Genomic DNA, 13,880 nt, shown 5'->3' with positions numbered 1-13,880 from the left:
ATCAAACGCGGCCGTAAAGTCGATTGGTAATCAGAACGACAAAACACGCACCAGTCAAGCGTAATGGCGGGCGCCACATTTCATACGGCGCATGCGTTTCAATGCCTGTCGTAGCTGGCACGTGACACGCATAAAGTCGGGACCTCCTACGTTAGAACACGAGTATTCTTCCCTCATAAAGGTTGGCACTAATTGGTTAATAGTCCGAGAAACATCCAAGTAACTTTCTTTCTTAGCTCCTTCTTTCCTGGTCTCAGATATCAAAAGACCAAAGAAAAACAGTTTTTTTTCTCTCCTTTTGCTTGATTTAATTTGAATTTATTTTTGTGCGTGTACCCCCTTTAAGGTTTAAACACACAATCCTGGGCATACACGTCTGCTATCTGCACTAGCGTAGCCATGGTTTTACATTTGAGAGGTCCCTGCCCATCTTGGGTTGGGGAACCTCTGTCTACGTGTCGTGTTATGAGGCGACAGGAAAATATATAAGTTGGCACGCTCCCCCCCCCCCCCCCCCCCTCCCTCCCCATGACTCTGGCTATGCCAGAAACTCTTTGAGACTTATGTAGACTTATGTACAGGAGCCAATTTCAAAAGACATCGTAAATTTACCACTGTGACTAGCAGTTATACCGAGCATGCGTTTACCTGTGTTTGGCATTTACTTCACTTAGTCAAAACGCAGTGGCAGATCCAGAAAATCTATTTAGGGCGGGGGCCGCCCCAATGACATGAGGCGGAATGCCAAGGGAACTTTGGCTGAGGTTTGGAGGGGGATCGTAAATAAACGAAAATTAATATATAATAAAATTATAACTGTCGCAAAATTTAGGGGGGCCGGGCCCCTGCCCCTGCCCCCTGCCCCCCCCCCCTGCCTCCCCCCTCCCCGTATTCTCTTCTGAAATGTACATCATTACGGAAGATGAAGCAATTGAAGGGTAAAAGAAAATGAAATATGTGTACTTTAAACAATATTTGTTGTGCTATTAATAGTAATTATAATTGTGGTTTATTCGTAGATATTACATTTACGTGCAAAACTAGGCTTATGATGTCTTAAGACATTGGGCCCAAGAGATCGCTTTAGTGGACAGTAAAAATTTAATTAATTTTATTTTAACTTATTTAGTTTTTGGGTTGTCTGTCCAAGACAGATGTTAGCGAGAGAGACAACGATAGCCTTACGCCAACAGCACTAAGAGCGTCGCCATTTCTCTTTCTAATGCTAGGCTCAGACTGTCAACTGTCACAACGAAGTTGGCCAACTCGACGGTTGCGTTGTAATTTCCCCAAATCCCAGCTTACGACGGGTGCACTCAGATTAACAACCAATCGGTCGTAGAAGTCGTATACGGCGAGAATCGAGTTGTAGGAGCGCTCAGACCACAAATTACTGAATAGCTGTAGAAGTCGTATACGGCGATAATCCAGTTATAAGAGCGCCCAGACCACAAACTACTGAATAGCTGTAGAAGTCGTATACGGCGATAATCCAGTTATAAGAACGCCCAGACCACAAATTACTGAATAGCTGTAGAAGTCGTATACGGCGATAATCCAGTTATAAGAGCGCCCAGACCACAAATTACTGAATAGCTGTAGAAGTCGTATACGGCGATAATCCAGTTATAAGAGCGCCCAGACCACAAATTACTGAATAGCTGTAGAAGTCGTATACGGCGATAATCCAGTTATAAGAGCGCCCAGACCACAAATTACTGAATAGCTGTAGAAGTCGTATACGGCGAGAATTGAGTTGTAAGAGCGCCCAGACCACAAATTACTGAATAGCTGTAGAAGTCGCGAGAGCAGAAAGTTGGCCAACTTTGTAGTGGCAGTTGGTAGTCTAAACCTAGCATAACATAACCTTTGTCCTAAAGCAACAAAATAAAATTTATAAAATCATACGACAACGAAGGCGACCACTTTAAAACGCGCGACAGCATCGTTTCGATGACCCAGGTGTGTACAACAGATGTTTACGACGCATTTGACGACTTTTGGAGTTTTACGATGGAAGTGTTCCGTACTTAACGAGGAAACCTACAGTCATCAAACACGAATAACTCACACTGTTCAAATGAAGATTTCCACACGAAGTGCGTTGCATTTAGTGTGCTTATTTAAAGCTCGCAAATTCGCGAGTGAGAGAGAGTGAGAGTGAGAGTGAGAGTGAGAGTGAGAGTGAGAGAGAGAGAGAGAGAGAGAGAGAGAGAGAGAGAGAGAGAGAGAGAGAGAGAGAGAGAGAGAGAGAGAGAGAGAGAGAGAGAGAGAGAGAGAGAGAGAGAGAGAGAGAGAGAGAGAGAGACAGACAGACAGACAGACAGACAGACAGAATTATGAACTCACTCTATCTGATAACAATTCTTCAGCTCGTTTTTCAGCAGCTTCTGAAAAAAGAAAAAAAAGAGAAAAGAAACTTGATATTTGTTTTAACTGATGGATGTAAAATCAAAAGATACATATTTACGGTTATTTCGGTAAATATCTTTTTACTCACACCACTCCAACACACACACACACACACACACACACACACACACACACACACATACACACACACTCACGCACGCACGCACGCTCGCACGCACATACACAAATATCTGAACATTGGAACAAGCAAAACACACACCACTGGCTTAACAGTCCGATCTGAAACAGGGCAGGGATGTATCTCGTAACTTGCCGGTGGAGGACCCACTTGAGGTGCGATACGTCACAGCGTCGATCGCCCTACACGGAGTTTTGCCCCGGCCCAGCCAGTGCTACCAACTGGTGTATCAAAGTTCACTTTATGTACTGTCCTGTCTGTTGGAAAGTGCATTTAGATGATCCTTGTTGTTGGTAACATTATCGATTCCATCCTGAACTTGCGTTGAACATTTTCCAGACACTGAATTGTATTCTACATTTTTATTTTACCTTTAATTATTTTTTGTTTTGTACAGCTCTTAACACTGTGTATCATTTTAAATTTAATTTTTTTACATTGATGTTGATCATCGCTTCATTTAAACATTTACCTTAGTTTGACACACAATAGCCGGTGTAGTTTCTCGTGCTGGGGTGTCGTTAATCATTGATTGATTGATTGATAACTACTTTAACGTGCTCATATACCACTAGGATTTCGAACACGCCCATCTAGAGTCCGACCTCCGATAAGATCGGTGACCTGACTCGAGATGGGGGGGGGGGAGGGGGAGGGGGAAGGGGAGGGTAGAGTTGAAAATGGGCAGAATTTTGAAAATAGCAATTAGCAAAAAAAAGTTAATAGAATTAAAAAACAAAAAAAATTATAAAATAAAAAGTTACAAGCTAGAAATAAAAAGAAATGACTGCTCGGCCGAATATTTATATAATTTGGAGCATTTGAACAGTCCAAAAAGAGAGGATCGGACTATTTAATAATATTAAAAAAAGAAAGTAATTTCGACATAAACTTTTGAATGCAGATCTAAAAGTTTAAAGTCCGATCTATATGTTCACGTGAGTGGCCTCGTTAAGGCCATTTGGGTGCACAGCTTATTGATTGATTGATTGATTGATTGATTGATTGATTGATTGATTGATTGATTCAGAATCCATGTATCAGAGAAGCTAACAAAAGTGGCATAGTTTAGATTTTGTAGAGGTGGGGGGGGGGGGGGGGAGGCTGAGGGGCATCCACTTGTAACACCAAATAGCTGTGGTTCAAAATGTGTTAAACATGTCATTCCTTGCCCTTTACAATAAAAAGGGTGGAATTTAGCTCAGTCGGTTGAGCGCAGGATCGAACCACCTCTGTGGATCCATTCAGCTGATTGGCTTTTTTCTCATGCCAACCAATGCACCACAACTGAACAAAGGCCGTGGTATGTGCTTTCCTGTCTGTGGGAAAGTGCATATAAAAGATCCCTTGCTACATTAGAAAATAAAAAATGTAGCAGGTTTTCTCTGATGACTACGAATTACCAAATGTTTGACATCCAGTAGCCGATGACTGACTGATTAATTAATTAATGTGCTCCAGTGGTGCCGTTAAACAAAACAAACTTCTTTTTCACTTAAAGATATCGACGCTGGTGCACTGGCTGTGCAAACTATTTTACACATTATAATTCTTTTTGAAACAGGTTTTAAAGTAAACACCAAACAAAACAATAGGAACAAAGAGTATTTGCGTTTTGATCAGCCATTTTAACTTTCTAACAAATAACAACTGCAAAATCATTCTTCAAATGTTACATCCCCGTGACAATGTGTGTAAAGTTCGAAAATCACGTGCCCTCTTCATCTGCGGTCAAACAATCGACATTCATCTATCGCCACTGTTTGAGTCGATGTTGTTATTCTCTTCTTCGTATTTACCCCTCCAATTTATTTCATTGTATTCACACCCTAAATGTGTCGGTCGAAAAAACAGAGCGTCCAAGAATGAGGCAGAATTCACTGACCAACCCCGAAAGGTGTGAACAGCAGTCTGTTAAAATGCCAATCATTTCGGCTATGGCGGTTACAAATTAGCAGAAAGATTTCGGGGAATCGCCAAAACGTCCTTGTAAATCATAGATGTTTGTTCAAAATTGACATGAAGACATTTTGTTTTGAATTTCGGCTATCTAACCGCGCTAACGTGGGGTCGATAACGCGGTGGTCTGTTTGTTTTCCGTGCTTAACGGGAGTTTGCGGTACTTTGAGCGAAGCCGCCTGTTTGTTTTCGTACAAATGTGTTGCTTGTTTGTGGCAACTTGTCCTGATGGTAAGAATGAACCGAATTAGTGAGCGTAAACTCGAGGTTTTGTGACGGCATACTAAAAATGAACTATATTGGCAATGCGTATTAACACATCCGAAAAACCACACAGTTTGGCCTAACACTGGTCATAGACATTTGTAAAGACATGTGTGAAGGCATATATTAAGAAAGTCTGACGACACAAAAATGTTCTTAAGGTCATAGGTTAGGTGTTTTGGGGTTGTTGTTTTTTACGAATGAAGCGATCTTAGTGCTGAGATACCGTAAGTTCATAAGGTAGCTTTACAGGTAGCACTAAACCAATTGATTTCCGGCTGGGTCAAAGTTCGATGTGCACCGAATTTTTGATAGAGAAGTTAACACCACAAGTCCTGTGATTGGATATAAATGTGAATGTGTTGGTTGTAAAAAAAAATAGTTTCATCTGGGCTAAAAATGTATGCAATTTTATTTGATCTAGTACCACTGTGTCAAGCAGCCTTGTGCTTGGAACATGTATGGGGTACCTGTAAAAAGCGCTCAAGCTAGGGGTGTTGTAGAAAGATCTGGTTATACCGAAAATGAGCCATGAAAGGTACCATTTTCTGCAGTTAATACTTTGAGGTAGAGGTTGTAGTACTGATACTTATAGGTCATAGTTTGTAGTTGATATATTGCATATAGTGTTTTTAAGCACAAACCTTAACATGGTCGCCTATGGGATTTTAATTGGTATAGTCCAACTTATACATAAGGTGGTATAAGGTCTTAACGCTTCGTATAGAGCAGCCAGTCGTGTGTTTTAAAATGGTTATCACACATATCTGTGTTGTTAGAATGATGTTCTTACTAACGTTCGAATAATACAATAATAATAGTAATATGTTTTTCTTTAAATAATAAAAATCAAAGCACAACGGTTTTACTAACCTTTAACTAATTGTTTAAATTCTTTCATCATCTGTTCCTGTGTAATTTCCGCTCCTGGGGGACCCGGGGGGCCGGGCGGACCTGGGGGTCCCGGGGGGCCAACTGGCCCATGCTGTAAAATAAATGTTGCTGAGTGTCAGTACCCATTTTAAAGGGACATTCCCGAGTTTGCGGCATTGTACGATATTTCCGACTAATAAAATATTTCTAGGGTTAAACTTACATATTATATATATTTTCTTGTTTAGAATATCAATGTGGTTCTGGTCATCTTAATATTTGTAAGAAGCCCAAACTGGATTTTGTCTTCAAATAATTTCGTACGTATGAAAAAAATATATTTTAGGAAATAAAATGAAATTTAACATAGTACAAATATTAGAACGATCAGAAATACGTTTAATATACAGCCACTAATATTTTATGCAAAAACATATATTTGATATGTAATTTCAATCGTTAAAAAGCCTCTGTTAGTCGATAACATCTTATAAATTGCAGCAAACTCAGGAATGTCCCTTTAAGTGCTTTTTTGTAAAGAAATTTGTTTTAGTATACTTTGAATAAAAACTAAAATGTTCTATTTTCATGTACAATTTGTAAAATCAAATTCATACGCGGTCTCAGTCTTGGGTCGATCCCCGTCGATGGACCTATTGGGCTATTTCTCGTTCCAGACTGGTATTTTAAAGGTCGTGGCATGTGGTATCCTGTCTGTCTATAAAAGATCCATTGCTATTAAGAAAAAATGTAGCGGGTTTCCTCTCTAAGACTCAAAATTATCAAATGTTTGACATCCAATAGCCGATGATTAATACATCAATGTACTCTAGTGGTGTCGTTAGACAACGAAACAAGCCTACTGATTGGATTTGTATGTATTTATGTACGATGGGTGAAAAAAGACTGAGAGAAAGAAAAATAATTTTAAACTTCATGAGCACATGACGTGTTTCACTTTTGGATGAATATAGTGTTTCATGTATATATTGACACAAAGTGTACATAAAAATGGAACATTTTTGTTGTATCCAAAACAGTTTTCCTTTCTTTTGTACGTCAAGTCAAGCCGCAACTCCCCTCCAATCCCCCCCAAAAGTACACCAAAACGCCCCCCAAAAGAAAAACAAAAACACGACCCCCCTAAAACATTTAAAATGGAGGCTGATACATGATATATATTATGAGTGAACGAAAACCCAATAATGGGAACTACCAATAAACTAATTATAGCTAAATGTTAGGGACATAGTAGGGGTCGAAACAATGCCATGTTTTGCCGGTCAACATCACCACAGACCGCGTGATTTTGTTTGCCTCTCGTTATGTCAGACTGGCACTTATTTTACGTTTATATTAGTTGGAGTCTCGGTGACGCAGTTGGCAAACCATCGGACTACAGGCTGGTAGGTACAGGGTACGCAGCCCGGTACCGGCTCCAACCCAGAGTGAGAAATAAAACTAAAAACTATATATTATGTATATGTTTCGTCGCACGTTATATGGTACGCATATAAATATGCTCAAGTACTGAGGTGTCACTAAACAAATATTCCTGTACTTTCCTACCCTCCCCCTCCCCCATCATACGAACCCCCGTGATCCTGCCTGGAGTGGGCCTTGTAGTATGACAAACACCTTAGTTACCAGTATTCGTTTGTTTTTCAGTTTCTTCCTTTTGCCTCCCCCTCCCGCCAACCCCCGTGCTCCTCCCTGGAGTGGGCCTTGTAGTATGACAAATACCTTAGTTACCAATATTCGTTTGTTTTTCAGTTTCTTTCTTCTGCCCCTCCACCCTCACCCCAACCCCCGTACTCCTCCCTGGAGTGGGCCTTGTAGTATGACAAATACCTTAGTTACCAATATTCGTTTGTTTTTCAGTTTCTTTCTTCTGCCCTCCCCCTCCCCCCAACCCCCATGCTCCTCCCTAGAGTGGCCCTAGTAGTATGACAAATACCTTAGTTACCAGTATTCGTTTGTTTTTCAGTTTCTTCCTTCTGCCCCCGTGATTACGTCGGTTGTTAAGTCGATCCGAGTGCCTCACGAACTGCAGCCAGCTCCCCTTGGGGTCTGGTGGGGGGCGGATCCCGCGCTAAAAATATATATATATATATATTGTTAGTATTGCTATCTCAGACTACCAACTGTCAGCACAAAGTTGGCCAACTTTCTGCTGTCACGACCTCTACGACTATTGAGTTGCTAGTCTGAGCGCTCTCACAACTCGATTCTCATTGTATATAACTTATACAACCGATTATGCTAATGCTAGGCTCAGGCTGCCAACTGTCACGACGGATTTGACCAATCCACCGATCTCTCGACGACTGTCCAGTTGCTAGTCTGAGCGCTCTTACAACTCGATTCTCGTCATGTTTGTCGTGAGGGAGTTGGAGAAATTACAACGCAACCGTCGAGTTGGTCAACTTTGTGCTGGCAGTTGACAGTCTTAGACTAGCATTAGCATTATGCTAGGTCAGACTGTCAACTGTCACGGGTGCGTTGTAATTTCTCCAACTCCCAACTTACGACTGGTGCGCACAGATTAACAACTAATCGGTTGTAGTAGTCGTATACGACGAGAATCGAGTTGTAAGAGCGCTCAGACTAACAAATGGACAGTCTTAGAAATCGAGAGATCGGCGAGTTGGCCAACGTCGTCGTGACAGTTCTAATAATCAAAACAAATATATCTCACTAACCCGTTAACCTATCTTCTATCCCCCTTCCCATTAACCTGTCTTCTAACCCCTCCCTCAAATAAGAACACCCCTCACAACAAGGTGTAGAACTTAATATTAGTGGTACCATCACACATTGTGCTCCGAGGCGTAATAATATTTCGATATACAATGTCGTTGGGTTTTTTTTGGGTTTTTTGGGGTTTTTTTTTCTTACATCGAAACACTCAAGGTATTGAGTATTGTAGACCAAATTTAAAGCACAGGTAGCGTACATCGGATATATATATATTTATTACCCATATGGGCTAAAATATACGGGGTAACATGTTTTCGATCTCTGCACAGTGTGCAGATTGCTTCTACAGCCACTGATTGGCTGGCTTAAAAATCACGTTTGGTTGGTTGCTTGCTATGGCCGGAACTTCACTTTCATTCATATAATGTTTCCATTCATGAGTCAGATTACACATACATTATACGATCTACACAGATTTACACAAAAAAATGGACTCATTTGTTTCGTAAACATGAAATGGTATATTTTCATAAGCAGCGGCTTTAGTAATATATAAAAATAATTATTTTCAAATGCAAATACAGTTGTATTATTTTGTACTGTAAACATTTGGCTGTAAAAATAACGTCGTTAATGCTATGACGTCACTTACATTACGTCATGTAATGCGCGTAAGATTATATGACGTAATGGCTGATGGCTTTGTTGTAGACTGCAGAGGAATTTTTACATTAAAAATCAGTTAAAATTGACAATTGGTAATAAAGAGAATAACCAACTCGCTACGAGGAGTTACGAATTATCTGTCCCTCGTAAATGAATGTTGTAAAACGCTCGCCAAAGGCTCGGGTTTACAACATTCATTCACTCTGTACAGATAATTCGTAATTCCTCGTAGCTCGTTAGTTATTCTCTAAATATATATATATATATATATATATATATATATATATATATATATATATATATATATACTACTCAAAAAAATTTAAGGGTCAAAAATTTATAACCAAATAAGTTTCAGAGTGTATTAGATTGATGATGTAAACTACACCAAAAATTTAATTTATTGTTCCATATTTACAAAAAAAAACCCACACTGTATACAAGAAAGTCACATGACATGTTGTCAAAGTTGAAGGTTGTCAAACATGGATTTTACACATTAGAACATTCGTTTAATAGTGTGTGAATCCACCCCTGGCGCGAATACACTCGACACATCGTTGCCTCATGCTGTTGATCAGACGTCTTAAGAACTCTTGGGGAATGGCCTGCCACTCTGCCATAAGAAGTTGACCCAGATCATGAAGGTTGGCCGGAGGGGCATGGTTATCCCGAACTTCCTGCCTAATTCGTACCAGGCGTACTCTATTGGGGCCAAGTCAGGCGAATATGCTGGCCAATCCATCCTGGCGATACCTTGTTGTCTGAGAAAGTCAGTTACCACCCTGGCGCGGTGGGGTCTGGCATTGTCATCAAGCAGAACTGCCCCGCCGCCAATCTGCTGAAGGCCTGGGAGAACCAACGGCCGGATAATCTCATTCAGATAGCGGATTCCATTCAGATTGCCATCCACCACATAGAGGGTGGTCCTGTGGTGGATAGAGATGCCGACCCACACCATGACGCTGCCACCACCGAACCGGTGACGTTGTCTAACGTTAACGTCAGCGAAGCGCTCCCCAGGACGTCTGTAGACACGAACCCGACCGTCGTTGAACTGGAGACTAAACCTGGACTCATCAGTGAACATCACTCAACCCCACTGAACACGTTGCCACCGCAGATGAAGCGTGCACCAGTGACGTCTGGAAATTCTGTGACGTGGTAGGAGTGGTGGTCGAACAGCCTGGCGACGGCAGCGTAGATTATTGGCTCTCAGACGATTGCGTATGGTTTTATCAGACACTCGAGTTCCAGTCGCAGTCCGCAGATTGTCACGTAATCGGCGTGCAGTGGTTGTGCGTTGACGTAGTGATGATGTAGCGGTCCTCTCTATTTGTAGTGCTTCGGGGTCTTCCCGAACGTGGACGATTTCGAACAGAATTCGTTGCTTGATACCGTTGCCACAGTCGGCCAACGACACTCTGACTGACACCAAGTCTCAGAGCAACATTTCTTTGCGTATTGCCATCCTGAAGCCAAGCAATAGCCCTTCCTCGATCTTCGATAGTCAGTTGAAGTCGTATCATTGTCGAATTTGGAGTGTGCACCGTACACGAACGCAAGCTCCAATTATACAGAAATTCAGCATTGGGAACATGGAATACACGTGCAAAGCGTGCAAATGAAGCGCTTTGTGAAAAAGCAAGTTATGGGCACTTAGCAGACCTTTCGCTTTCGCCCTAATTTACGTGCAAATGTAAGCATGTTTTCGCCATTAGAACTAGTCGACAGTGTCAATGACAGTGGATTTTAATTCATTTATGGGTTGCTTAGACCCACTTTCGTCAAAATGGAACAATACCATGCGTGACATTATGGTCTAGCTAATATAATTGACATTCAGAAAATAATGTCGAAAATATCGTCTGACCCTTAAATTCTTTTGAGTAGTATATATATATTCTCTCTCTCTCTCTCTCTCTCTCTCTCTCTCTCTCTCTCTCTCTCTCTCTCTCTCTCTCTATCTATCTATATATATATATATATCTTATCTATATATATATATATATATATATATATATATATATATATATATATATATATATATATATCTCTAAATATATATATATATATATATATATATATATATATATATATATATATATATATATATATATATATAAAATAAAGAAAAATGATAAAAGAAAACAAGTGTACTATATGTATTTTAAAAAACAATTTAAAGAAATAATTATTCTTTTACATGTTTCAATCTTATCTTCAGAAAGGAACTGCTAAATAACTGCTAAATATGACGTCATACATATTATGACGTTACTGTAGTAGAAGGGGATTGATTTAATTACGTCATTGTTGCTTTTATCTAACGAAGAGCATTAAGAAGTGGACAAAACTTTCTAATAAAATACATTTCCTTTGTCTTTCTTTTCATTTCATCATTGGTATCTATGTGATAAAATGGGAAAATGGTGAATTTAATATCTTTTTGTGCCGCACATGTATTTAAATGTTAACTCAAGGGTATGCATCTTGTTTCAGGTTGTTTTATTTGCTGTTTGTGTACGCGTACTCTGGCTCTCAGCTGAGTGGTATGACCAATGTATTGTTCTTTGTAACCTTGGCATGTAATTACATAAATAACGTTGTTAACCGAACAATCCATATCCCTGTGTACCCAAAATAAACCTTTGTGGTTGAATTCTATATGTGTGCCTTCTAAAATATGTTGGCATGTACCACAGTTACTTCGGTTACACTTTTTGAGACTGCATTTATGTTCTACTGTTGTAGATTCAAATCGTGCTTTTGTCAGTATCTGTTTCAAGTTTTTGCTTTGTCTCTTACTATTTATAATTGAAATAGAGTCTACTATGGATGACATTTTTTCATTTTGTTTTAGAATGTGCAATTCTGACAAGATCTTTTTATATATATCGGGGTTCTGCGGGTTATGGATGGATACAAATGCCAGCGGCCTTTTCGCTGAAACGATTTGTTTTGATTTTAAAAGATATTTTCTATCTAATACTACCGCCTTTTCGATACTATCTGATATTAGCTGTTTTGGATAACCTCGCGTTTTAAGATACATGTTGAGTTCCCGGAGACGTTGATCACGTGTTTGTATATTTGACACAATCATACAGATACGCCGTGCTAGGTTATATGGTATACTTCTTCTCGTATGACTCGGATGACAGGATGAGAAAGAAAGGTACTGTTTGCTATCAGTTGGTTTGTAAAATATATCAGTTTCTATTATGCGTCCACACTTGATTACTAAAGTGTCTTAGAAAAGGAATTTTCTTTGCGTCTGTTTCCATAGTAAAGTTTATGTTACTATTCAGTGTGTTAAGTAACTCGTGAAATAATTCCAAACAGTGTTTGGACAAAGGCCACAGTATGAAACAATCATCAAGAAAACGTTTCCAGTTTTTCTTGAAATATAGCTGAAAGTCTGATCCAAATATATTTGTAATTTTAGTTTCTAATATTTGTTCTAGGTAACCTAAAGTCAGTGTGGCATAGCTTGGTGTATGTATCTCCATTCGTCTATATATATTTATCTGTCTGTCTCTGTCTCTATCTGACTGTTTGTTTCTCTCTCTCTCTCTCTCTCTCTCTCTCTCTCTCTCTCTCTCTCTCTCTCTCTCTCTCTCTCTCTGTCTCTCTCTCTCTCTGTCTGTCTGTATGTCTCTCTGTCTCTCTCTCTCTCTGTCTGTCTCTCTCTGTCTGTCTGTCTGTCTGTCTGTCTGTCTGTCTCTCTCTCTCTCTCTCTCTCTCTCTCTCTCTCTCTCTCTCTCTCTCTCTCTCTCTCTCTCTCTCTCTCTCTCTCTCTCTCTCTCTCTCTCTCTCTCTCTCTCTCTCTCTCTCTCTCTCTCTCTCTCTCTCTCTCTCTCTCCACCCTGTGACGTATCAGTACGTGGGAGATCTATTCCACCTATTGACTGCCCTTTGTGAAGAAGCGTTGTCATTCCCCAGCACTTCTCCGCTCGTCTGCAAGCACGCTGGAACGTTCAGTATCAATAAACAATCGTTTGAGGCGCTCGTATATCGCGAGGAGTCCGCGCATTTGCAGTTCATTAATAGATGCCATTCAAGCAATTGACTTGCTAAAATAAAGATGCACAAACAAGAGAAGAAAACAACAGAGCCCCGCCCCACGCAAAAGAAACATTCTTGATACAGTCCAACGAGCAAGTAACGGACACCGTGTTATGGATATACGACGTAGTAGTCAGTGGTGTATTAATATTTTCAGCGATAAAAGTAAGAATATTTAGAGGAAGATTATAAGAATACTATATAAGTTTTTTTGTTTTTAAATCACAGACTCCAAACGCCCCAACCCAACCCTCCCAAACATACAAAAACAAAACGAAAGGAAATGAAAAGAAACCCAATATAAAACAGACGACCCCCCCCCCCCCCCCCCCCCCCCCCGACACACACACACAAAAAAGAAGAAAAAAGAAAAAAAGCCCCCAAAACAACACCAAACATTTTTTATAGTTTGGAATGATTCTAAATCTAATAAAAAATTCAAATATTAATATATGAAGAGAGAGAGAGAGAGAGAGAGAGAGAGAGAGAGAGAGAGAGAGAGAGAGAGAGAGAGAGAGAGAGAGAGAGAGAGAGAGAGAGAGAGAGAGAGAGAGAGAGAGAGAGAGAGAGAGAGAGAGAGAGAGAGACAGACAGACAGACAGACAGACAGACAGACCGACAAACGGATGGAGATATCCGAAATATCCTTTTGTCATTAACCATGAGTACCGGCCTCGGTGGCGTCGTGGTTAGGCCATCGGTCTACAGGCTGGTAGGTACTGGGTTCGGATCCCAGACGAGGCATGGGATTTTTAATCCAGATACCGACTCCAAAACCTGAGTGAGTGCTCCGCAAGGC

General features: G+C 40.3%; 1 protein-coding gene across 1 annotated transcript in view; it reads right to left on the bottom strand.

The window, feature by feature from the left end:
• Window positions 1-5,714, bottom strand: part of LOC121390650 (adipolin-like) — a 16,371-nt gene extending 10,657 nt beyond the window's left edge. The window contains exons 1-2 of the mRNA XM_041522515.1: window positions 5,648-5,714; window positions 2,350-2,390 (exon numbers count right to left, since the gene is read on the bottom strand). Coding sequence (XP_041378449.1) covers window positions 2,350-2,390; window positions 5,648-5,678 — 72 coding nt within the window. The 5' untranslated portion in view covers window positions 5,679-5,714. The remainder of the gene's footprint in view (window positions 1-2,349; window positions 2,391-5,647) is intronic.
• Window positions 5,715-13,880: the final 8,166 nt, after the last annotated feature.

Source organism: Gigantopelta aegis, chromosome 15 (assembly GCF_016097555.1).
Source record: "Gigantopelta aegis isolate Gae_Host chromosome 15, Gae_host_genome, whole genome shotgun sequence".
NCBI lineage: Eukaryota > Metazoa > Mollusca > Gastropoda > Neomphalida > Peltospiridae > Gigantopelta > Gigantopelta aegis.
The sequence above is the reverse complement of the archived record's forward strand: the minus strand, read 5'-3'. Positions and strand labels throughout refer to the sequence as shown.